The sequence below is a fragment of the Lepisosteus oculatus genome, chromosome 8, assembly GCF_040954835.1.
Source record: "Lepisosteus oculatus isolate fLepOcu1 chromosome 8, fLepOcu1.hap2, whole genome shotgun sequence".
Taxonomy (NCBI): domain Eukaryota; kingdom Metazoa; phylum Chordata; class Actinopteri; order Semionotiformes; family Lepisosteidae; genus Lepisosteus; species Lepisosteus oculatus.
Window position 1 is genome coordinate 17,447,056 of NC_090703.1, and position 27,862 is coordinate 17,474,917.

At 35.3% G+C, this 27,862-nt stretch overlaps 2 protein-coding genes and 1 long non-coding RNA gene across 7 annotated transcripts in view; all 3 read right to left on the bottom strand.

Moving 5' to 3' along the window:
• The window catches only part of xgb (x globin), a 39,050-nt gene extending 29,767 nt beyond the window's left edge, over window positions 1-9,283 (bottom strand). Inside the window, exon 1 of the mRNA XM_006632455.3 lies at window positions 8,238-9,283. Within this exon, the coding sequence (XP_006632518.2) occupies window positions 8,238-8,434 (197 nt within the window). The 5' untranslated portion in view covers window positions 8,435-9,283. The remainder of the gene's footprint in view (window positions 1-8,237) is intronic.
• A 3,934-nt stretch (window positions 9,284-13,217) lies between these two features.
• Window positions 13,218-19,442, bottom strand: LOC107077800 (uncharacterized). The gene is made up of 2 exons (XR_011190234.1): window positions 16,233-19,442; window positions 13,218-15,963 (listed from the first exon to the last, which is right to left on the bottom strand). It is a non-coding gene; the product is annotated as an uncharacterized lncRNA (long non-coding RNA).
• A 2,770-nt stretch (window positions 19,443-22,212) lies between these two features.
• Window positions 22,213-27,862, bottom strand: part of LOC102690677 (pleckstrin homology domain-containing family G member 3) — a 105,628-nt gene continuing 99,978 nt past the window's right edge. For all 5 annotated transcript variants that reach the window (XM_015350730.2, XM_015350732.2, XM_015350728.2 and 2 more), the window contains one exon: window positions 22,213-26,569. In XM_015350730.2, the coding sequence (XP_015206216.2) occupies window positions 25,602-26,569 (968 nt within the window). In that variant the 3' untranslated portion in view covers window positions 22,213-25,601. The remainder of the gene's footprint in view (window positions 26,570-27,862) is intronic.

Here is a 27,862-nt window from a genome sequence, read left to right on the forward strand (position 1 = left end):
GTCTGCTCTGTGTAGCCTGGCTTGCACCCATTGCTTGCCAAGATAGACTCTGACTCATGCATGACCCTGTATAGGATAAAGCAGGTAGAAAACAGATTTTATTCAGTTTAGCCTACAGAGTATGAAGGGCTTTATAATACTATGAAAATTATTTATACTAAAAAAAAGTGTAATGTACAAAGTTTAGTAACTTAATGCAGAACTGGAGTTTACAGTTTGGTGGAAATAATACAGAAATAAAATAAGAAAATATAAAATGGAGAGTATCACAAATCTATAATACAGTATATTTACAGTATATGTGCAGGATGATGACCATGAGCCCAAGCACAGACAGACTGCAAGAGCACTTATGATCACAAAAATGCATTCCACTGTGCCATAACATGAATAAATGGGTGTAGTAAACCACTACATTGAACTTACAGTATCCTTTCTCCATTATTTAAGTAATTATGCTTTTCTAGGCCAACTACTGTAAATGTGGAAGTAGCATATTCTGATTTCATAAGTGCAGACTAAAGACTTATAAAAGGTTGCAATTCAGGAACACTGGAGAGGACCCAAGGACTTTATTTAAGGTAGATGTTTATTTAAAGATTGGATATTTTGGCTTGAAACAAAATGAAATGTTTACTTTTCAAAACTGAGAAACTCCAGATCTTAGCTGAGCACCAGACATTCTTGTGCTTTGAGGGGATTAAACTGTAGCAGCACAATTAATAATTTTCTCCTTGTGGGATGCATTTAGGATGGGATTAAACTAAGATTTACCAACTACTAGGTGCAAACCTGAAGAAGGCTCCACAGCCGAAATGTTGTGTTTCCTTTCTTTTCTTTTCAGCATGGAATAAACCCTATTCTCCTACTAGGTGCAAACTACAGTCACATTTATATGTGGCAGTCATTTTGGCACAAGGTTATTTTTTATTTTCTACCCAATTTAAATGTCCAATCAAGCACTGAGTCAGTTATTTAGGATTGACAGGTGGTTCCGAGTTTTGATTTAATATGGCCCTTAATATGCTAACTGTCTGTTCTGTTTAAATCTGACTAAAGCCTTATGGAAATTGTATATTTCCTTGCAGTATGGTTAGACCTAAGATTTCCAAAAATTAATCTTTTATATTTGATACAATGTCTACTTCAAGAAGGAACTGAAATAACATTTGATATACGGATAAATTACTTTGGTAGAGAGTGCCATGATTTTTTGATGTTTTAAAGTGCAACAACTCAAATTGGAATCACCAATTTATAATGAACTCACTCTTAAATCCCAAATTGAATTGGTAAAACATGGATCTGTACATTCTTTCTTTTGGGATACCCACTTGTTAACTACTACCCCATGAGCTCTGCAGTGTCTAACAGAAGGAAACAGACTTGAGGAATAGACTGTTTCTCAATGACAGCTTTGTATGAGCAAAGGCTCTGTAGCAAAACCCCAGGAGTTGCTGCTACATGACAAGCCAGGCATAGCCTAGGTGTGTCAATCATATCCAACCTTGGCAGGGCTTGACAATGTTTACCACTACCTGAGGAATATCACTTCCAGCCAGCTAATCATATAGCCCAGGGTCAAACTGACAACATCTGGAGATTAGAGCAAACATTCACTCTACAATGAGCACCTTCACTTGTTGAGCCACCCAGGAGCCCACTAGTATGGTACTTTTTTTTCTTCTCTTAACTCAGCTTTAGATACAGTAAGATGAAGGGAAGGAAAAGGAACTCCTTCTTAGGCATATTTATAGTAAAATACTGCTTTACACAGATTGCCTTACCGTAAGTCCTTTCTGATTAACTGCTTAGAACATTTAGCTTTCTAATTACAGAGTGAAGATAGAGCTTATTTTCCTGTATTCTGAACAAATCACCTGTCAGAAAAAAATAATTATGAGGTAGTTATGTCTCCATTTATGCTTCTGAAATTATTTTTAAAAAACTGTCATAATTTAATTAATTTGTCACAGAACAACAATGGCTCAATAAAATATTATAGATATAGCTGTTTTCATCAACGTCTGTCTCACAGCTACTTGTTGGAAAAGCTGGAATTTTTTTATACATCACACTTTGTAGACTAAGATATTGTCTGTGACTTTCAATCAATTGACACAGCTTCTAATGGTTTCATATCAAAAGGTATTATAACTCGATTAATCTTTTTTCGAGATTAAAAACCTTGTCCCCTAGTGTCAACTAATCTCTTGGGCTCTTATTGATCAAAGGTATTAACTCTTTGGGGTTATTTTTCAGAAAATGTCACAGTAAATGCAAATATATTAAGTATATATGCCCATTGATCTTTTCACAATCCTCATTTGAATCTGTACAACATTGAACTCAATTGTTTAAGATATTCCCTTTTGTTTAATGATAATTTACACAATAGTGTTTATTGTAGTATTTCTGTATAATTTCCAGTAGCATCCCTGTATACAGTAGATACCAAACACCATCCCTGATTCTAAAAGGACACTAGTGGTACATCAAGTTCTGTTTGTACAGTTTGATTGTACAAATTGAAGCAAGGAGGTGTGTTTTCAACGTATAGTCGAAATGCATCTAATTTCCTGTAGAAATTCCATTTATTGTAGCTTGTAGCCTCATGAGTTTTAACTAATAAAATGTACCTTTACCCAAGCTGTATGGAAGGTGGTTAGCACATCCTGACCTTTTGATGATAGAGGAAACGTAACAGTGTGTTTAATATCTAATATAGAGAAATAAACAAAAGCTATAATATAGAAAGCTTTTCTGAAATGGTTCATGTAGGACCATACAGCTACTATTAATTATATTAATATATTTTCAGAATCCAAGAATATTTTTTTTCATCTGGTGTTTAAATAATAGCTTTAAGTGCCATAGTGGGAACATAAATACATATAGTATACGATACAGGTATAATTAAAATATATTCAGCTTGAGCAGTTGATGGACATATTGTACAAAAGGTGGGGTATGGGGTTAATAATGGCTAATGTGGTTAAATATCAAACTAGTTCAAGTAGGTAGCTGTGTCAGCATGTGGAGGCTGCAAAGGAATAAGTAAAGGTTTATTCCATGCTGAAAAGATGCATGGAATAAACCTTTACTTGTTACTTTAAAATATCAAGCTATACCGCTTTCTTCTGCCTTTAAATTGGAGATGGCTGCTGATTTGTTACTCATAATACTGAAATTTAAAAATTTAAAAAACTGTCAAGTTGTATTTTGGATTGATGGTTGGTGACTGATTTGTTTTACTATTGATTTTTTTATTGTATTATCTGTAGTAATCTGTGGTGCAAAAAAAAAATGTTACCTACAGTGAATATTCACTGTATCCTGCAAAAAGAAAGACATTTTTTAGTTCATGGGGTCAATTTTTTTTTTTTTGTAAAAAGGAAATAAATAAATACCACTAGTACCTGTAATTAAAGGTCAAAGTGTCCTCTGTGATATAAATTAGCATTCAAAAAGAATTCTGAGATGCTCTGCAATGTCTCTCAGGATTAAAAACAGGTGTAAACAATGTGGTGGTAAATGTTGAAATGTTGAAAACATGACCTGTCTGTTTGGGTCATGTGGACAGTTGTTTTTTGTACCAGCAAACCTCTAAGATTTAAAGGAGCTACAAAGCAAATTTTCTTATCTTTTAAAAAGAGGAAATACTGTATTGTGTGCAATATTTTAATGACAATCTGCCCTGGCACAACTCAGTATAAGTACTAGCTCATTAAATTACTAAATTACTTGCTGCTAACATTTTTTCTCTTTTTGCTGTCAAAACAGTAAAGGAAAGATATAATTCTCTTATCTTGTTTATGTGGCTTTTGAATGATCCAGTTTTTCCAACACCCATTGGCAGAATTTGGGTCCTAGAGCTTAATGTTTCAGAGTTGACAATTTGTTTGTTTGCTGTATTTGGGAGACTGCTGTTATGATAGAAATTCATGTTTTATTCAGCAGAGGGCTTATTTTGCCATAAATCTGCCTCATCAAATCAAATTACCACTGATATAATCCTCTCTGACTGGACAGTGAACGATTTCCTGCCTTCTCTAATAGCTACTGTATATAGCAGCCTTCTGGCAACTGAGCAACAATCAATTCTACTGGTTGAAAAGTATCGCACACAGACAGCTGGGTTTGTACGTTAACTGGCCCAGACCTTTTGTCCTAATTACATTTAAACTAAATCACTTTTGAGGGTTTACATCAGTGGTTATACAAATCAGGACAAATCTTTTTCTAAATACCATTGAAGCCTGCAGCATTGCAAATAGTCTGTTTTTTTGTTTGTTTTGGTGAGGGCTTTTCAGAATTTGTATGACAAAACTGCCTTTACATTTACTGTATTATAATTCCAACTTTAGCCAAGAAAAATAATTGTTCTAAGGGTCTCATTAGCTCGTATGGCTGCGGTTGCATCATCCAGGTAGATGCTGCACATCGGTGGTGGTGGAGGGGAGTCCCCATTATCTGCAACGCGCTTTGAGTGTAACCAATTATTATTATTATTATTATTATTATTTTTGAAAATCCAGGGATCAAAAGGTTTTACAACTACATTGAAATAGTGTGAGATATTGCTTGCATGTTTAAGCCATTCTGAAGAAATGCCACAGGTTGCAGCCTAGTGACGTGTATCTTAACCACTGGGTCAAAATATGTTTGTAATATAGTCTTTGTAGTGTAATAATGATTTACAGTATTAGGAGTTCAAGAACAATCAAAGGTGGAACAAGGCATAAAAGTCTTCTTGCTTTACTTGCATCAGCTTAAAGAGAAGCCAGAGCTGTGTCACTAATGACTGCAAAAAGGGTATGAAACACATATATTTGTATAAGCTGACCAGCTGGTATTGAAGGCCTAATTAAGGGTGAAAGTTTGAGTTACTGTTTTGTCTCTACTGTATAGCCTTTTGATTTACCATTAGTGCTGGATTATTTTATATCTTCATCCACTTAGATGATTCAAATCATATTATATGTGATAAGGGTTTTTGGTATTTTGGCTTAGAATAGATGTCATTATGTCACATTACATACACCACAAAAATTACTTCAATAAATGTCTTTCTGGCTTAGATACACACAATCAATTGTAAAGCATTACTCTTCCAAGCATGCTTTAAACAGATGTGTTCCACCACTAAGTGTTCTTTGCATTAACTGAAAGAAATACTCCACTAGACCCTGAGGCTGCAAAAATTACAAAGACAAATGACAGCATAACCACTAATAACTCAGAATCGATCAGAATACTAACACAAGAGCACATAAAAAGGAAGATAACGAATTACACACAAGTACAAAAACATTTCTTTTCATATACTGTACAGGACACTTACAGTATAATGCCAGTCGGCCATCTCTAACAATTGTATCATGAAAAACAGTGAGTGTAGTAGTGAAATGTGGCACACATACAAATAAGGACATGGCAAAGTTGTTCTTGTGGATAAACTTGCCAGAGGGCAAAAATACCACTGGTATCCACTAGAGAGTATTTAGTGCATTCCCATAAAATCACCAGCATGTCTCCCTGGTGTCTGTAGTATCATTGAGCATGGGAATATTTTCCTCATCATCCCATTTTTGTGTGTGACCAATTTTATTGCTTCTTAGTGGACAGTGTTCCAAAACATACAGTTTGTTTGAAGTGAATCAAGCAGAAATCCTATAAATTCATTAAATTAAATCAAATGTGAATGTAATTTAACATTATTTTTCCGAATGGGTTGTTCAATTTACCAGACAATGTATGAAGAATACCTGTCTTCAGTAAAGAAATATTGTACTTCAGTTTCTGTGGTGAATTTTGGAGGTGAGGAAAACCATATATATCCTTGGCATATTATAAAAAAATTGAAATTCTTCTTCCCTTAAAAAAAGCAAAAACACAGAAGTGGTGTCCAGTATCGTCTTAATAGTACTGTTTAACATATTATATAATGTAAATGTACTGTAATGTGTTGAGGGGAGGCGCAGCTGCTGTGTGTTTTGGGGCTATCTAACAGCTTTCTCCCTGTATCCTCACACATCAAGTGAGAATTTCACATGTAAAAAGGTTGCACTGAAAATGTCCTGTGAATCTCACTACAGCTGAGAGCACTTACTCAGAACTCAAATAAAGAAAAGGCCTTTATGTTTACAGTTTTTCAAAAGCCAGTGATTTATCCTTAGTATTTTATGCACAGGATAGCTGGGTTATGTATCATTTTAATCAAGGTGCACAGAATAGCTGGGTTAGCACAGACAGACAGAGTGGGATAAGGAAGGTTGAAGGTGATGTATGTGTATGTTGTTATCAATTTATACCAATATAATAGGCCTGTCCTGAGGAACGTGTACTGGTGAATCACAGGAATGAGAAAACGAGTCTCTCCATACTGGGAGCGCTAGTGTAATCAATCTTGGAGTCAGTGTGACACCAAATTCTAATAGCATGGAGTGGTGTAAATCAGCAGTCAAAGTCCATTACTAACCTGTTCTTTATTAACTTCAGTTTTACCTAAGCTTTTGGGTTGACACTGATAGTAAAATAATTTTATGGTAGTTTTGTCTTAGGATCAAAACTACTTAACCTTAATTTGAACAACTGATGGGACCAGGTCATTAAATAATGAATGAATGTGCAAGAAACCCCTAAACCTTTGTGAATGCTTGAGGTAAAATGAAATACCTCCATCACTTCTAATTGAATTAAAAAAAAAACATGCCCAATCTTAAACGGCTTAGTGAAAATTAAGAATTTTCCTAGTGGTTTAAAAGGAAATGACAACTAAATATCTGAGCTTGTGGGTATCTCCAATATATGCAGTACTTCCTTATGGCAACATGTACTTAGGTTTGGGGTACAATTTCAAGTTCAGTGGTTGGCAATCCTGGTCTAGATGATCCACACACCTGCTGTTTTTCATTTCACCCCACCTTAAATTAGATACTTGAAGCTCTACTTGATCTAAGTAGTTGCTTCAGTTGAATATGTGCATTTTTCTTTCTAGTCACAAGTATGTTTTTTTTTTCCACTTACAAAGTACAACAGTAAGTGCTACAGCATGTTTAAGAGTTAGGAACAAACAGCTGTAATTAATCTTATTATTATCAAGTCAATGAAAGGTTTCATTGTGTAACTGAAGGCTCAGCTGGAACAAAATCCACCAGGACCAGGATTGGGAACCACTGCTCTAACGGATGATTGAAGACACATTGCAAAACAAAATGACAGAATTATTGGTCTGGCATTACAGTAGAAAATGTACACATCACAGTCTTGAAATCAGGGTGCCTGAAGGGAGTACATGAATGTACTCTTAAGTCCTTGTCTAATATGTTGTAGACATGCCAATTGTAGCCAATAATCCAGTTTTTGTAATAAGTCAACATTTCACAGGAAACCTGAACACTATATTTATTTCACAAAGCCTTTCCTAGCAGGTTACCACCTACCACCATATTTAATATTGAATTATGCAATTTATATCAACAGTAGGTTAGATTTTGATCACCCAGCGATATTATACGTAACCCATTTGCCCCAGGTGTTGTTATTCATAGTGATTATAGTTAATAATCAATTGATAAATGTAGAGACATCCAGCGACACCCTGAGCTGTGTACTGTACGTGAATACTCAGCAGGTGTTTTTACTGCATCCTGTTTTTAAACTGCGGGGACGTTTACACAACGAAAAACCTGTACTTTTTCCAAGTCGCTAACTGCAGGTAGATTACTGGCTGCACAGCGTTTTGATGGTTTTCAAACAATAGTCTTGAATCCCACTGATATATAGTATAGAGAAGAAAAAAGGTTAAGAGGTAAATTTACTATACTGTACGCGTAGTAAATTGTTGTAAATCCTTGATTCCAAGGTTAAAGAAACTATATATTTTATATATACTGTAGCTAACTACCGTGTCTCTCGCAACATACTGCAGCTGAATATACTGTACAGTTCATTGTTGGTACAGTTGAGCAGTTTGGGTTCATTTTCCCAAATAGTCCTTGGTTTTAATATTAATCCGGGTCGAAACACGAAGCCTGTGCTTCGTGCTTCAAGCGACGTTTATTTGCTGAAACTATTGTTATAAACCAGTTTACATATTTGTATAAATTTGTAGCCGAGATTCGTGGATGTGCTTTAAGTGCTCTCTAAACAACCGACACTTGCAAGTGGTAAGATAAAACGTGACTCTGTGGCAGAAAGTGAGTAACCGGATTGAAAAGGCAATAACCACGTACCTGACAAACATTATTATCCCAACTTTGGCGATATCTTCTTGTATCACTTTCCAGGAGTCTTTGATCTGTTCGATGTGATGATCACTTAAGTGTGGAAGAGCTTCCTCTTCTGTAGCATCTATCTGCTTTGGTGCCAGACCCAGTCCAGATATTGCGCAGCCCATCCTTCCACGGTTTATGCAAAACTCGATAACCATAAAAAAATAATATTTATCTTGGCCTTGACAATTAGTAGTCAAATGTTATCATTTAGGCACCGGGATGTCACGTACTGTTAGACATATAACTTTTATGCACATTCCGCTCGACCGTACACTATATTCTTTACAATAAGAATGTTGCGATAAGCGCACAAATTCAAAACTGACAGGCTATTAATAGAGATTCATAGTGGGAGTGGTGAAAATACATTTTCTCGTGAAAGGCATCTAAAAAATGTATAAATATGGAAATAATTGTATTTTAAGCAATACAAAATGAAATGATAAACTATTGAATTGAAATAGTTGAGAAAATAGATGAGAATATATGAGAAACTTGAAAATAACGGTTAATCCGATATCTAATGATCCGTACTTCTTCAACAGAAGCGCTAAGGTTCACCATCAAAGTAGACTTACAGTACACACTACTGCATAACTAGAGTCCTGTTAGCACGGAACTTTAAAATAAATCTTTCATTGGTAACAACCTCTGGTACGACGAAGGAAAATCCCCTTAAACAAGTTATCGCTGATCAAAGGTTTTTTACAAAACACAAAGGTCACCGTGCAAATAATTTCCGAATGCATTCAGCCAGCGATTTATAGAAGATATCAGCCACGGAAGTGCATCTTTTTCGGTGGTACCCTTTAGCGTAAATGCTATTTTACTTTAATATTTGTCCTTGGTGATCCTTGGTATTAATACACAATAAACCGCAGTTATTTTTCCTTTAATCAACAGAAATTGCTCACGAGCGGTTCTGTTCTCTCTTCTTTAAAAGGGAATAATTTCTTTTCAATTGAAAGGAAAAAAAAATCGAAGTAAACCGCTTCAGCTTTCAGTTTTTGATGAGATTATTGTCCAGCTTTTTATCACTCCTCATTCTCAGATCTGCCTTCTTTAGTAATTTCAACTTTAGCACTGGTGTATTTGCTAGTAACAGGGACGCCCCATGAAAAGCGTACTGCCTATTTTCAGCGACAGGGTTACATCTGTGAATTCCTAGTTGAGCTGTTTCGTTCAGAGCCTTCACAACTGTGAAACGTCAGCCATCATCCGCGAAGGAATGACAGATAATGCTTGCAAGGCAGAAATTCATCGCTCTAGCTAGGTAATGTGTTCGGTTATTATTCAAATCAACACAGAATCCTCTCAATGTGTTAGCGATTCCTTAATAATTGATTTGATTATATCACATGGATTTATTTTTGGATAGTAAAACAGCATTTCATAGGGCAGGACTGCTGTGAAATTTGAACCGCGCACAATAATGCTTCTCACATCAATCACCCAGAAGTGAGTTACGATATTTTATCATGTAACCTATGTTTCTGAGTTTTAAGACGTTACTAAAATGTTTTTTTTTGTTAAATGTCAGTAACATTTTTATTCCTCCCCATCGTTCTATCTGTAAAAGACAATATGTATTAAAATTCCAAATCCAATCAATTTTATTGTGTGAGAAACAGTTGTGAATATTTGTATAAACTGTTTTGTGCATTCGTTGGTATTGTCACCTATTTGAGCTGTCGACGTGGTGCCAATCACAGTGATTTATTTTTAAGAAAATGCATTAATGTTCAATGCTCATCTGAGGGACATGAGTAAACACTTCTACCACATTCTTTGCATACAGTACATATTCTATGCACGGACGCATAACTAAAGTCTTGGTGAATAGTGCGCTTTACAGTGTCGAAATACTATATTGTGGCAAATTACCTTCGTATGAACATATTGTACAGACTTTCTGAGCTGCAACCCCAGGCTCCTCAGAATGATCTTGGACAGTTTCCTAGGGCCACTCCCAACAGCCACAATGTAGATGAGATTGAAATAAAGGTCAAACTCTGCGAAGACTGTGCCTTTTTAATTTGTACTGAAAGCCAGATATGTTTGGTTCCCGGCAATTTTGCAGTTCTTCAGTGCTCTAAAAATAATAACCAACTATCTAACGCAAATTGGTTAAAACAGCTATTTTTTAACCTTGGTTAAACCACGTAGAATATCCACCAGTTCAAATATTCTTATGGAATAAAGAAAGTTAGTAGTTATTATATTTATACATCTTAGCACTCTTCTTGAAACGTCGATGCAGATACATTCAGTGGATTCTATGCTACATGTTAAATGAAAAGCAAGTTTTTTTTTTCTAAAATTGGATGAATTAAATTACAGTCCTGAGAATCGGAATTCAAAGTTATTTTGTCAGAAACTATAGGTTTAGAAATTCCTCAAAAAATTCCTGCTATTCTGCTTAACTTTGTCAACGTAAAAGGTTTATAAAATACGATGCTAAAATTCAATCCTTAGAAGGTGGTTCGTAGTTTTTAGACTACCCATTGGTAGGTAGATATATTGGAAACGAACAAAGAACTACAGTATTGAAGTAAAATCAGGAAAATATGCAAAATTTGTCCGCCAGAGGGAGTCACTCGTGGCTTGTGAAGAAACTGAATCATTATAAAACGAATGTGTATTGAAGTGGTGGATTTATTTCCAATATATTGTTGCTGTAGATTATAAACACTGAAAATATTGAACTGTTTTCATATGTACTGTATATGAAATGTTTAATTTATTTTCAAGCCTATTCCTGTCTTAACTATCAAGTTCAAGTACAACACTTTATTGTCACAACAACTGTTTGCAGAGAATTTGGTTTGGTGAACTCAGACAATTAAAGACATACAATATAAATAAATAGAAGTGAGTCCTGATATAATAACAATGAACCTGCAAAAATATCAGAATTAAAGTGCAGAGTTTATCTCTCAGTCTCTAGGTAGGTGTTGTTAAAAAAAACTAACACTCCTTGTTTTGACAGACCTTAGCCACTTACCAGAAGGAAGGACAGTAAACAGAGGTTGGGCAATAACTATCAATAATAATAATAATTGCTTACGCTTATATAGTGCTTTCTGGACACTCCACTCAAAGCGCTTTACAGGTAACGGGCACTCCCCTCCCCCACCACCAATGTGCAGCCCCACCTGGATGATGAGATGCCAGCCAAAGAGCACCAGCACGCTCACCACACATCAGCTAACAGTGGGGAACAGAGTGATGAACCCAGTTCATAAATGGGGATTATTAGGAGTGCAAGATTGGTAAAGGTCAATGGGAAGTTTGGCCAGGACGCCGGGGTAACACCCCTCTTTTCGTGAAACATCCTGAGGCTTTTAATGACCACATAGAGTCAGGACCTCAGTTTTACATCTGTAGGATGGTGCGTTTTTACAGTAGAGTGTCCCTGTCACTATACTGGCGCATTAGGACCCACATATTCTGCAAGGTGAGCGCCCTCTGCTGGTCCTACTAACTTCCAGCAGCAACCTTAGTTTTTCCCAGGAGGTCTCCAATCCAGGTACTGACCAGGCTCGCATCTGCTGAGCTTCAGTGGGTTGCCAGTTTTGAGTTGTACGTTTAAGTGATATGGCTGCTGGGCAGAGTGGGAATGGTCAATGAGGAACTTTACAACTTTGGGTTTCAGTCTAGAGAAGTAGAGTGACTCCACAGAGGGATGGTGGTTTCCTACACTGCTCTCTCAAACTGCTTCTTTTCCTGGGATGAAGTGTTGCAATACCACACAGTGATGGAGAAGGTCAAAATACTCTCAATGACAGGTCTGTAAAACAGGTCATTGCTTCTTGTGATACACCACACTTCTTCTCCTCTCTCAGAAAGAACAGCCTCTTGTGAGATTTCTTGATCATGGTGGATGTGTTGGAGGTGGTACAGTACCTGGGAACCTCCCCACCACCTCTACAGCCTGACCATGTACAGTGGTGACAGTGCTCCTTTGCCTCTTCTAAAGTCTGTCACAAGTTTTTTTGTTTTACTGACATTTTAGAATTAAACTAAATAGAACTAGGTTGTTTAGGCTGCACCATTCAACTGATTCAACTTTTACCACCCATAATGTTATTACTAAATTAAAAATGCAATAACACAAAATGCTATTGTTAGGTAATAGAAGTAATTGTCTTCTTAAAGCAGTACAGTTCACACATAGGCATGTTACAACAATACTTGTTTTCTTTTGCAGCACTTAGTACTGTATTGAAGGCATTTTTATTGTTCTGCAGAAATTTTGTGGATATCTGAAGCCTAAATATATTCTTTCCACTAATGTAAGTAGCAACCAAAGTCCAGAACAAAGCTGATTTTTTTCTGTATGGACTCCAATTCACTGAAGTCTCATTTATTTTGCTAATGTAGTTAAATGCTTTACTGTACCTACCAGTTTTTAGTTAAATCACTCCCCAGCAAATTTAATATTAATAATAGTTTTAATAATAGTACTGCAGGTTTTCTAAACACAGGAGTTATTAATTGTTCATGCTTACTTATGGAATTATATAAGGTATCACTCTGGCAAACTGACATATAGGGAGAAAATGTATACAATAAATATTGAATAAAGGAGAGTGTCTTTTTGAAAATATAGTACATCTCTTATAAAATGGTACTTGTGGAATAAATAGTTCCCCTTCCTATAGTTCCATTCTAAGTATTTTGTAGTAATTCCAGGATTGCTGCATTGTCACACGTGCACTCAGTTTTAATACCTAGCCTTTTCTATGTTTTCCTCAATACTCACACTGACAGTGTGTCATTTTCAGTGTGCCTGTAGATGTAAAATAGTTCCATTAAGTAATGAATGGCTTATTGTAGATGTCAATTTTAAGTGACTGGTATAACTGTAAAGCTCTGTTGGATGCTATGCAGTGAAAGATTTTTCAGGTTTATAATTTTTCAAATAAAAAACAGAGATTTCATTTGTAAAGGATTTATATTTATATGATGTTAATGATAATAAAAGTATATTTCTTCACAATAGAAAGGAGGGCATTCCTTTTTGATACCCAGTACAGTATAATTTTGTTAATTTTTTTACTGTTCAGAATATGTCTGTAACACTGTTAAAAATAACACAATTTCCAAATGAAACCTTTATGAAAGCTCTATACAGTATCAAGAGTGTAGTACAAATGATGACCACAATAATATATAAACACAATAATAATACAGCCAGCCATTTTTAAGGTCATAATAAAGTAATAAGGTCATTTACAAAAACCATTTATCAATAACAATACAACTCCTAAAAGAATTGTAATAATAAAATAAATCATTATGATATTATTATTTCTTAAATCATAATGATCGATATGGAATATTTATTTATTTCATACTGTAGCGATTGAGATCTTTTGTAGTCATCATATTCAGTTTTTCTAACTGTCTCCATTTGACATTTTGTGGAACTGTAACATTAATTAAGAGGACACCAAAAAGGAGTATAATACTGCTCTCCCTCAACGTGTTTAAGAAAGGCATAGAAAATGTTCTTCTTTAGTTTCTGATCCATGTGTTTTACTGCTGCCACTTTTGTAATGTGAGCAATGTAGAGCATCCATACTTTATGAAATTCTGTTTTCATACATCCTGGATATGTCCTGGTAATATCATCTTCAATGTTTAAGTACTCTTTGTAGTTTGTAAGGCCTTCAGTTTTAGTCTTTATATTTTCAACAATCTCATAAATTGTAGGCAATGTTATATATTTTTCATCATTCACATGCTTTTTACGTTCCTTTAGAGGCTTAAACATTCTTTTTAGAAATTTGGAACTATCTGGTATAGTTAAAATTAAATTGGCATTTTGTAGTAGATCATGTGCTTGTTGGAGTTCTTTGCTACTGTAATTATTCTTACAATGTTCACAATTTTTAGAAGTGCCTGACAATAAACAATGAAACAAGTGTTCGTCATTTTGTAGATGTGAAAAATAATTTTTGTACCCTGTAAAACCATAGTACTGGTCAAAACCAATAACTGAAGGAATTCCATAATCATCATACCATTTCTTGCAATAGGTATGAAGGAGGTCCATGCAAGAATGCTTTACTTTGTTGACAATACATGGGCTGTTCTTAGTGAAAATAACCACCATATCATCAGCACTAATCTTATGGTACTTTAAGAATATATCTGCTTTCTTACAAATGTATTCTTCTGTGTGGATTTTAGGTGCATTTCCTTCATTATTCAAATTTGCTTTTTTAAGATTACAAAAATCCACTAGATTACATTTTTCATTACTGCGATTATAGATTCCAATGAATCCATATTGGACATTTGTATCAATTTGTTTTGGTACTTTTTCTTTCAGTTTGTCAAAAGCTTTTAAGAGTGATGGGGAGTTAGTCAAATTTTTTATAAAAGATAATTCAGAATAAGTGTATTTATGCCTGATTTCCTTTCTGTCGATATTCTCAGCCTCTTGCCAGTAGATTTTGTACACTGTTGTTGGATATTTAGTGTTATTTTCGGTTGTATTATGGGACTCAGAGCACAACCATTTAATTGAATTCGTTTTTGAATCTAAAATATGAAGATTATCATCCAATCTTATTTTTGCAGGACATCCTATTGTAACATTTTCAGTCTTTGTCCAGAAGACGTTTAACTCCATTGTTAAATATTTTGTATTATATTGGGTTAATTTATTCCATTCATGACACAGTATTTTAACTGAGGTGGTTTTTGAGTTCAAAATCAAATCAAGATTATAGTCCAGTCTGATTTTTGCAAGACTTCCCAATGTAATATTTTCATCTTCTCTGCAAAATATCCAACGGAACTCTGTTGTTGGATATTTTGTATTATATGGGGGTAATTTATTGCATTCATGACATAATAATTTAACTGACATGGTTTTTGAGTTAAAAATCAAATCCAGATTATAATCCAGTCTGATTTTTGCAAGACTTCCCAATGTAATATTTTCATTTTCTCTGCAAAATATCCAACAGAACTCTGTTGTTGGATACTTTGTATTATATTGGGTTAATTTATTGCATTCATGACACAATAATTTAACTGAGGTGGTTTTTGAATCTAAAATATTAAGACTGTTATCAGATTTGAATGTCTGAATGAGAGTTCCTATGTTGATATTGTTAGTTTGGTTACTGTTAATCTTACAAAAAGTATTTTTTTCTAAATAATTTGAAAAGGTTTCAGAACAGGTTTTCACAGAAATACTTTGAATGACATATTTCAGATGATACCAGTATAATTTAACAATCACAGTTAACTGATCATAAAATAATAAAAAGCAAGAAATTAGTCTAAATTGACCACAAAAAGGCTTTTCTCCAGGTTGTGGGACCGGGACCAAAATTATATTATTGCAATGCTTATCTGCAAAAAGGTACCTGTCATTCAATTTCAATAAGATGTGACTGTAGTTCCTTACAACAAGTTGTAGGTTGTAAGTTAAATGTGTCCAATTGTAGATCTTTGCATGGTCTTGGAATTGCTTATCTAAGTCAGTGGAAACAGTTTCTTTCTCTTTGCTTGGCAGTTCCATTTTGGATGTGCACATTTCAGAAAATGCAACAGCTCCGTTTACACATCAACCCCACTCATGCTGGTGAATTGTATTCAGTTGTTAGTCTTCGATATGATGTCCAGTACTTGAGTTAGGTCAGACGGTGACTGGTCTTCTCAGCTATGGTCAAAATAAAAGGAAGAAGTCTATAGATTTATAGCTTTATACTGTGGTTTAATGACGTAACTCATGCATTTCCAGTTGAAATAAAATTGTGGCACACAGGAATGTCAACCAAAAACCTTTAGGGGCATATATAAGCTTTGGACGTCCAAGATCTCCCCTCCAGGCAATTAATTGTACACAATTCAGTGCCAGTACAGTGATACAACATACATTTAGACATAAGTAACAACATTTGTTACAGTATGTACAGAACATAGACCTACCTAGGAGGCTGAATGTAGCGATGAGCTGTAAAATGTCCAGAGGTATGTTCCGGAGATGAATCCCAATGTATTGCTGCTGATTGAAATTGGACAGCGAATCGAATTGGACAGTTGCCGCAGGCACACGATCACGCGGAGGGGATGGCTGTGGTCTCAGATGGGTTGCAGATATGTTTAAATACATGTAAGAACAAAAAGAATTAGGTTAAGCAATCATATTTGCACATACTGTACCACAAGTTGTAAGATAAGATGATTTTGTACAAGTGGATTTGAAATAACTATTAACCTACCATATATTGGGAATGGTAAAAAAAAACAACTTTTTATTCTGGGCAGGTGTAAATTATGAAATTACAAAATCTTGATATTGGTTCGCTTGTGTTCTAGGGAGAACACAACAGCTTAACCCTAATAAATAATCAGGCAATCACTGATAAAGAAATAAAAATCAGGAATTCAGATGTCTCAATGTGCATGTGGAATTTTGTAAAACTTTGTTAAGGATAGGATACAAAAGAGAAAAGGTGAAGCAGCTAGATATGTACTGAGACCATTTTTTGCTAATGTGTATTTTACTGTTCTTGAAGGACCTGTACTCCTATACGTACAGTCAGTGTACCTCTATTGTATTGTCATCTCACATACTGTATAGAGAATTTGCATTAAGGAACTTGAAAGCATGTCAATACAATACTGCATTAGTTAACAAATACATTTTTGTTGTCATTATATGAGTTGATACTACTGTTACAGTTATATTAAATATGTAGTGGATTGAAAAAAATATTAGCTTTTTAAATAATAAATTAAAAAACTAGCATTTTTCTCAAGGCTTTAGGATCTTACATACATTTTCTTCAATTGGTTTGAGCAATAATATAATGGATTGACAATTTGATTGATATTTTAGTATTTAAAAAACTACAATAAATGAAAATGGTCTTCTCTAATAAGTCCATATACTAATAAATGAAGAGTAAAGAGAACAGATTAACAAAAACTAAAAGAACATAATATAATAAACCCTTGATTCAACAGACTAATAGGGTGAAAGGGTGTCTGTTATTGCTGAATGTCTTTTAAATGATGAATGTTTTTCAGACAATAAACAGAAATATGTGAGAAAAAATGATTTATAAATACTGTATATATTCTTTGTGGATCAGTTTCAACATAGTGAAAATTGTTCCTGTGCTTTTTTATCATAAATACACAAGAACTTTATTTCATGTCACAAATATAGTGTATAAAATTTGTTAAAGCAAATGAAACACAAACAACACCCATAACAATTGACCTTCTATTGGCACAATTGATATTTCTGAATTTTTATGTATGAATTTGTATTTAGTACTTGTTTTACCATGTTCTATTACTTGTGAATTTTACAGTGCTTTTTTACATATTTTCAGTACTTTTGTGTATTTTCTAAAAGGATTTAGCAGAATTTGTCTGTTAAATTGGAACTATCTTAAAGGTAAGTTTGTTAAACTGAGGGTTTATTGTACACTGATTATAATTTACAACATTTACAGTATATGTCTATAAAAATCCAGTTTTTTACAGAACCAAATCTCAGTAACCCGGATATTGCCATGATAAAAAACCCAATAGTATCAGAAAGAGAGATTAAATAAGTAATAAGAATAAAGGCAAAGTAGTTGTTATACAATAAAAACTCCTACTCATGACCCTCACTTAAACCCTTCAAAACCATTGTCTACGCAGATACTAACCTGGTGGGAATCATTCTCCTTATGCCCAATGAATGGTCTGAAATACTGTACTACAGATAGGTTTCTTTTGCCTGGTGGATACAACAAATCATAAAACTATACCTCCCTTTGGCTTTTTAATTCGATCCCTTGAACCTACATTTCCTGATAAGTTTCTTTCTTTCAAGAGGAAGGCCTGAAGCGCTGGGCGTTTGATCTGTGCAAGATGGTGCCCACTCACATCGATGTGAATCATCATCGGAAGTAGAGAGAGTAGACAGCACAGAGCTGGCTGAACCTCTGATACAGTATATTGATGTGCTTATGTACAGCGACCTAGACCTTAGTATGCAATTTCATTACTATATAAGGGCATCTTATACAGTACACTGGTTCCGTCCATTTATACTTCTAACTGAAAGGGTTTGTGGCCTAGTATGTCCATGTCACAGCTTTCCTTTGTCGGAAGATCAGAATGTAGATCAGAATGATGAGCGCCCATATAGTAATCTATATACAGTAGGTACTCTAAAAACCCCGTAACACATAATAACTTTTATATTTAAATACATTTTAATACTGAACTGATGTACTGTATTTAAATTCAGCCATAAGATATTTATTGACGGCTGTGACCGATAAACCGTTTATTTGATTTTTTCTTGTGATTATCACATAGCCTTTTTTATAAAACCTGTTATAAAAATCTTTAAATATTGAAAGTCAGTTTTCATCATCATGGATTTAGTCAGATCCTGTCCCTTGACTGCCAACACATACTTACACACCTCCCCTGCTTAAGGTATAACATTATTACATTATGTCTTAAGGAGCATTAGCTAATCACATTGCATAAAGCATAACATAATACATTTCTGATCATACATACTGTAATGACACTTAAAGGCTTTGCGGCTGATTGTAAGAGCAACACAGATAAACTATTGTGTTCTGTTACGATAACCAACAGGAAGTTGAAAAAGTGTTAAAATGGCGACCTTTCTTTTTTTGATATAGTTTTGAAAACAGATTGTTTCTCAAATAAAAAACCCCAAGATATTGATAATGGCACAAATAAATTACCTTCCCTGTCCAACAGGTAGATTTTACAAAAACAAAATTTTGATTATTGAAAAAATGTATTAAATACTGCTCACCACCTTAAGGCTTCATCAGTGTGAATCCCCAGAGCAAATCTCCAAGTGAAAATGGCGGTTCGGGCAGATACTGTCTTGTTCTGACTCATATTACAAATATGTACAGTAACTTCCGGGTTACAGTTATGGTTTTGTACTTTAACCACAAAACACACCCAAATACAGAATGAAGTGATGATGTTCCTGTCAGAGTTTTAATTAGAACAAAAAAATCTAGCTGCAAACAGTCAAAGGAGCAAAACTGATTTCACTAGGCCTCTAGTGTTTCTAACATTTCGTATATATATATAAATATATGTCCTCTGATGTAAATAATTAGTTTGTAGTTTCTAGGAAATTACATATATTTTAATTTTCAATATATTTTGCTTCTTTCCCAAGTGTGCAGAACATTGTTTAATAATTGGTCTTGTGGTTGTATACAGTATGTACTACCCTCTGGAATGGAAAATTAAAATGGGAGAGCCAGAAACTCTAATTTACATTCGAAAATGCTGCAATTTAACTCAGCAACCTATTGTATCTCATGGCTCCCACTCAATAGCAAGTCTTTATTATAACAGTTGGAGAGATTTCATTCAAATCTGAGTTTCTGTTAGCAGGCTTTTGAAAGAGACTATGCTCCTAATTATTTATTGTCCTGCATATCCAGACATAATGTGCTTTAAAAGCATTTTTAGATAGAGAAATGACAGTATGTGAAGCAGAATTTAACCTTTTCTGTGATATTTTTTCTTATTGTGTTTGACTGTTCAGACAACTATATTAGAACCCTGATCATAAGCTCTCAGTTAGACCAGAGTAACATGTCAAGGTGGGATTTATTTCTAAAGGCCTACTGTTGTAAGCTTCTGTAAAAATTCATCCAAATCTTCAGACTCATATTTCCTGCTGTTGAGGAGGAAAGGGGTTTCTCAAGTCGCATATCATGTTTGTTGAACAAGGATAAGCTGCAGGCTATGCAAATTTTTAATCCTATTGAGTAATGGTACATGAGACTGAGAGAAAAATAGATATTTTGTTTGTTTCTAACTTTTTAGTTACTTAAGCTAAACAGACTGAAAGGTAACTCTTATTTGCAACCTTTATTTTCTTTTAACATCTTTAAGGGTTGGGCTGAACAGAGATTTTCTTAAAGCCATTTTTTTTATACAGGTTTAAGTTCAAAGAATGTCTGTCATCTCCCAATTGCTTTGAATGCAAAATACATCAAAGTCTTCTAAACTGGCCTGCATTAACCAAGTTTATTTTAGCTTTTGGCTCTTGTTTAGATTTAAATATATTAATACATTTTTTTTCTGGTTTCTTGTAGAATAGGAATTTCCCTTTTTGTATTAGAATTTTTATTTTTGCCAAGTTGTAGGAAATTGATGGTACAAAGTCTAATTTTCTAGAACAGATAATGCATAGCCAATTACTATGATGGAAAAAGGTAATATACAAAATATTGTTGTATTACAACATTCTTTTTGTAGACAAAGATTATGCTTGTCAAATACTATAATTTCTTTTTGTTGCTTATCGTCATTCATATGTAAATGCCATCAGAGATGACCTTTCATATACACATGTATAGCCTCACAAATTAATCTGTGACATTTATTAAGGCTTTCATCTGCTACTGCTACAGTATCTGAGGTAATTTAATTAACATAATTTCATTATCTTTTTTCACATTTCAGTTTGCTTGTTTTATAAAAACTGTGCACTAGAGAATTTATTTTCAGTAAACCTGATAAAGTATTCTCTGTGGCTGCTTCATTCATATTGATTCAATATTCACCAAGGAAATGTTATTACCCATATAAATTATTTCTAAGAAAATGAATAATTTGCTTTTTTGTAGTTAATTGCTTAGATTTATCCAATATTCTATTCCACTTTAAATGTAAAGTGTTCTTCTGTTTACATTTCTCCAAATGTGAACTTTACCAAAAATAAATTCTGGATTACTTAAATCCTCCTTTTAATGGAAGCAAGGAACTGAAATCGTTACTTTGAATAAAGGTGTCTTTTAAATGACAACTTACTGTATTTATATTAGGCAGTCTATGTATAAACCTTCACTGGATCTGTGATATGGTGTAATTTTAAATTTGTAAGAATAACCTGACTAGATGCAACATTCCGATTTCATCTGGGGTCAGTATATCTTTTTTCCTTAATTAACATTTAAGCGATTTGCTTTTAGTAATGTGCCTGTTAGTCACATCAGCCTGCTGTTATTAAATAGTTTATCCTCTTCTGTCATTTGGATCAGAGTTTTAATCTATTCTCTCATGTTGGGATAAGAGTTTTGTTTTTAATTATTTTAAAATTCCAATGTCTCTGTAAACAATGTCTCAGTGGTTATTCCTACTGCCCTACGTCTGTGTACTCACGGACATGTACAGTATATTAAATGTATTCTTCCTCAAATCGTGTTTTTAACCACATCTATACCAAAAGACGACAAAAGACGGTCAACAGCTGGGCATTAATATTTGGGCAGCATCCCAAACTATTCTATAATATGGCATTTTGTTGTCATACACATGTAACACTTGCAATGGAGTGTGCTGAAATTACAGTATGTACATTTAAAAATGACTGTACACTTAAGTTCTGGCTGCTAAATAAATATCCTACATGTTCTGCTGTGATAATGAGAGTGTAAAGCCCTTCTATACAAAATTACTAAAAGCTCATCTGAGATTAAAAGGTGTGTCCTTATTAATATTTCATATTACACTTTTTAAAAAAAAAGTGTTCATTTTAATATAGCACCAGGATGCTACTAGCAGACTGAAAAAGATCAAATTCTATGAAGCTCGTGTTTTTGGTATATTACGATATCTGCTATTGTAGTTTTTGCAAAATACTACCTTCCTTATCAAATTATAGTGTCTCAAATTTGTCTAAAATTAAGACATTGCAGAACTTTAAGTCACAGAGCAAGTGGTTTGCCATCTTCTCAAATGTTTTTCTAAGACGATCAAATTAAACAACCTGAATGAGAATACTGTGGGGTATTTTAGAAGTACGTTTTTCATTTTTAATGGAAATGAATTCACAAATCCTCAAATAGGAATTCAAAATGACAAAAGACAGACAACACAATCCGTTATATATTTTTTTTAATATTGTATGTATTGTATACACTTTCCATGAACCAAAATTACAACATTATATACAATACGTTTGTGGAAGAGGATAGCATAGATTTATATATACTTATAGACATAAAATTATTGTATAACAAATGTACATCACCTTAATAAATAAGAGAATTAAGTAAGGGTTTTAGTACCCAAGTTCAGTTGATATAATTAGGGTCCCAGCTACTTACAGATGAGAAATTTGGGTAAAAAAAGGAAAGCAACAGCATAGTGGCGATTTTATTCAGTCCACCACTAGATCTGGAAATGTGTGTTCTAGTTGGTTTGCTAATATTTGTGGTTCAGAAGTCAGATGCTGTAAGTGGTTATCCATTGAATATGTCCTTAGAGGTGTAGGCTTTGTGGATGAAATGTTTCCTCAGTAAGATCCATCTTTCTAACCTATTTTTAGTGAAGATATAAGCTGTATTTCTTTTTACATCCTGAATAAATGAGAACCCACAATTTCAGGCAACAGACTGCAAAGCTGAAATGATTCACTTAATGACAGAATTAGATTTTGAACTTCCAGACAACATATGACATGCGTCATATTCTGTATTAGTAGAAAGCAGGCCTTCCTTTGTATCAGAAAAAAAAAACATTTTTCTCATTTCTCCTATTCATGTGAAGTAATGGCATTGGTTCTAAAATCCTTTAATTGTCTGGCTTTCATCGAAAGTTAGAGATGGCTCTTTCCTCTCCCCCTGAAACGTTGGCATGCTTTGACTAGGTTCAGTTAATTTAAAGACAACAAAGTGGGTGTTTTGGAATGTATGGAGGGTTACCAGCCACTAGCAGTCTGATCAGAGGATATCAGATGAGAGGAAGGTTTTCTAGTTTTATGTTTTGTTGAAGGGAATAATACCTTTGTGATTTTTAAATGTAACAGTATAAAATAACTAAAACAGACACTGAATTATTTTATGGGCCCTTCTGCCAGAGTCATTGTAGCTTTGAAGTGGCAGCTGGCAATGCTAATAATCCACTGACAACACCAACATTTGAGAAGCCATGGTAAATATTTTTATTAATGTATCTTCTCAAGTCCCTTAATAACAAGACATTTACGTCTGTACTGTAAATGTCTTTTAGTGGAACACAATGTAAGTGTTTGTCAACATACTGTGTGCAGTACAAAATTTATTTCAACTCAATATTTTACTTTATAAAGAAGGGTTTTTAAGAGGTACTCTTTGTTGTACACACCCAAGACGTTTTTCAAAATTCATATCTTGAATCTACCATGCTGTGGTTGTCTTAAGATAGAGAAGTTAAATGATGATTTGTTTAATCTGTACCTGTATGTTTCAATTTTCCACCAGAAATTTCCTGATTCAAATCTGAATATTCAGCCAGGAAATTGGCATTATAAATACTTAAACTTAATGAAACCAGGTTTTTAGCAGGCAGGTTACACAGAGCCAAGTCAGTAATAATTAGCCACACATTTTCATGATTAACTGCAGCAGTGTCTGATGACCCAATTAAATCAATTTGTTTGACTTGGTAACTGCGGCCAGGTGGAATGAAGAGTAAAAGATCTTGTGGAACTCCATAACAGATGCTGAAGAACTTTGAGATAGAAGACAGGTTAATGGCAGATATGTTATACTGAAAATTGGGCTGTGCCTTTTCATTATGAAAAAGTAAAGGACAACAGTATTTTGGGACTACAGTTGAGATTCCCCAGTTAATGGCAATTCTGATGCAATGTACACCCATTTTACAGATCTTGGAAGTATCATCCAGTTTATTACCAGCAAAAAGAGATTACATCAGCAAAATTACCATCATCCTACCAGCACAAATGTTAATAGTAGAGGACTTTATCAAGTCCCGTTCCTATAACACTAATGACAATTTTCCTTCCCATTGTCTGCCTGCTAACCAGACAATATTTCTACAACATACAGTATATACATATTTTTCATTTGCTTGAAAAGGTAAAGGTCCAGTAAAATATCTATTTCAATAACTGTGCAATAGGATTGCAGTTGTGACGGCCGCAGTTTTGCGCGGGCTCGTGCCCTCCGCCACCCGTTTCGTCCCGCAACACCTGGGGCGCCAACCCAGGTCTCCGGCATAACGCAACAGGGAACCAGCCGCATGAGCTAAAGGAGACCCTCCCTAGCCCAGGCAGCTGAGGGCACAGTGAGGGCGATGACGTCACCATATCAGAACTAGCTCTGCTACACAATGGCATTTAAATCGTGGTTTGCTTAAGCCTGTCAGGGCAATTCTGTTGACTTGTCAGAAATATTACTTTTACTTGCATCTAAACCTCCACCTCTAATGGAGGACTTATTATATATGTCTCAAACTGCTGTGCATATCTGGCAGATGACTGTGAGGCGTAAAGACAAGAAATAATATTTCAGAATTAAAAAAAGTTTTATATTAAATTGTCAAACCTTTAAGAAGGCCAGATTGTAGGCCTAAATGTTGCTACAGTAAAAAAAAATTGTCCTTTTTTCATCACAGAAGATTAAAGCATGGTCAAGTTGCAGGTCCATGTTATATACACATAACATCTTAAATTAAATGAGAAACTTTTCACATCACGGCAGTTTAATGTCAAAAATACAAAACAAAAGGGAATGAGCATATTTGTACATTCTTATTTTCCAATTATTTTTTCTTAGGGTTTAACAGTATGACCATAAAGGTTTCTTTCTTTTTTTTCTCCCTAAAATGTTTCTGCATCTGATATATTATCTGAAATATTAGTTGTCACTACACAACAAAATTTACTTAAAAAGATGCCTTAAATTCACAATGAAAACTGTAATAGAATAACAAGTGAAACTTTTTTGCTCACAACAGTTTTTTTTTCCTCTCTAGCCTCATGTGCAAGAGGTTTGTCCTTTATCTTTTAAGATGTAAGTGATGGTTAAGCCAAAGTTTCTTAAATTACAGGCAACGTGACTGCAAAACATCTTGATAAATTATGTCAGTTCTCTGGGTACAGCAACTTATGTAAATAGTGGTAGGGTAATATCTGTCCATGATATGAGAAATAAAGGAATAAAAACAAAGTAAGGGGCAAAATAAGGAGATTGCACAACAAGGTATGAAACAATGACATTATTAAGGTGCTTGCTTTCCTTGATTAATTATCAGTAAATTTCACAGGCACACAAGTTTGAGCAAAAACAAATGAACTCCTCTGAGAATATCTTTGCATTAGGGAAAAACAACACCTCAATGCAAGCTAACCAAGTAAGAATAAAACAATGGTTCTAATGAACTGAGGACCTGTTTTTTACTGAGGGCAATCCACGTTATTTCATTGTTTTAAAAAGTACATGATTTTTTAAAGTGATAATTAAAATGTTAACTCAAGTTTCAAAGTATTCAGGGATTTGAGCTTAAATTTTGAAACTTTTCTCGTAGGTTTTTCACCAAGCTCTGTTGGCTGCTTTCAGTTTTTTTCATGGAACTTGATGGAGCTTTCCGGAATTCAGTGGCCTGGTCAGTCTTGCTTCCCTCCTCTCTCTGGCGATACTCCTCTGACTCCTGGTAGGCTTTGCACCGCTCAATAACAGCCATGATGGAGATCTTCTCCCTGGTCGTGGGGGAGCGAATTTGCACAAAGCTGTCGTCAGCCTCCACAACCTCACCTGGCTCAGAGACTGCTGCATCTGACTCCTTCTCCTGCATCTTCTCTATTACTATCACCTTCTGCTCATTAGGCAGGGTGGCCTCTCCGGAAACATAGTACGTGCTTTTCAGGTCTTTGTTTCTGAGTTTCTGGATTTCGCTCAACTGGAGCCCGCCGATTCTGTGATCCAGGGAGCCCGTCCTGCAGACCCTGGCGTGTGGATGGCTCTGGCCTTCTCCGCTGTCCCTTTGAGGAGCCCTGCAGTCCCAGCTCTCAGATGTGCTGGCGGAAGCTGTTCTGCCACGGGCGTCCGGTGGCATGGAGGTGCTGGCGGAGTAACTGGACCGCCTCCATTCCGGGCAGCACACCGAGCTCTCCAGCATCTTCTCTGGGACGGAACAACTCCTGCCCACTGGTAGCTGCTTGGGATGGGCTCTGTCGGTCCCCCGGCTGGCGTACTTGGATCGCAGCTCACGGACATCAGGCCAGTTAAAGCTCTCGGACTGCACGGGACTGAGGGGACTCTTGGAGCGGGCTCTGCTCGGGGACAGAATGCGGGGGCTCCCCCCTGCCGAGGCCGGGCTACGCACCGGGCTGCAGCTGGAAGTGCGAGCTGGGCAAGGGTACTGGAGCACCGGAGACCTCGCGTGCAACGTGGGACTCATCTCCTGCAGGACGACTTGATCAGAACTACTTAGAGCCAGAGTCAGGACAGGTTTTTCTGCAACACAGCAATGCATCAGTGAAACGTTCAACCAACAGCAGGAAATAAAGTAAATAAGGTTCAGTCAAAACAAAACCATGATGAAAACATTTATACGTAGAAGGTATTCAATCTTCTTTACACAAATAGCTAATGTGACCAGAATTTGAAACAGTCACTAAACAGATTGTTTTTTCTTTGCAACTGAGTTGCACTCCATGCAATTACTTGAACCATGCTTCAAAGAAAACACAAGCAAATTGTACAGATAAGTACTTACAACTGATCAATCAGCAATTTAATTTATTTACAGTACATGTTCTAAATTGTTGAGGAACAAATCGATACATTATGACTTGAAGGGATAAAGCTGATCAAAACTCAGAGTAAATCCTATTGATATATATATTGATATAAACTGCTGTTCTGAAAAAAATCATAGGCTTTACTTGGCAGCTTTTTGTGTTAAAAGAAGAATGAGCATAATACAATGCATAATCAAGAATTAGTGTCTTTGAGTAATGATTTAGCTGTATGAAAGGATGCTATTGGATTTGTTTTCTTAATGTTTAAGTTCAAAAGATACTTTATGTTCTTGGTTAGGGGTGGCCTAGTCACACAGTGATTAACATTGCTGCCTGGGGTCCTGGGTTTAATTCCTGGGTACCTAGCTGTGTAGAGTTTGTTATTATCCCTTTGTTTCCTACAGGTGCTCTGGTTTTCTCCCACAGTCCAAAGATGTGGGCGGAGCGGTGGCTCTGTGTCTAAGGATCTGCGCCTGTGGCTGGAAGGTTACCACTTCAAATCCGTTCAAATTCGTTGCATTCGTACTCCGTTGGGCTCCTGAGCAAGGCCCTTAACCCCAACTGCTCCAGGGGCGCTGTGCTATGGCAGACCCTGCACTCTGACCCAAGGCTCTCTCTCTATCTGTGTGTCTCATGGAGAGCAAGCTGGGGTATGCAAAAAGATAATTCCTAATGCAAGAAATTGTAGAGGGTTAATAAAGTAATGTTATTATTATTATTATTATTATTATTATTATTATACTGGTAGATTAAATGGCTTCTGTAAAAATTGGCCCTGGTCTGAACGTGTGTGTGTTTGTGTCTGTGTGTGTCCTGCGATGGACTCTCATCCATTCCAGGGTATATCTGCCTTGTGCCCAGTGCTTCCTGGGATAGGCTCTGGGCCACTGTTACACAGAATTGGATAAGCAGTTATTGAAAGTGATGTGATGGGATGATGTTCTTGGTTTTCAGAAATCCTATAATGTGCACTGCTTCATTGATTTTCCATCATTTCAAGTTAATT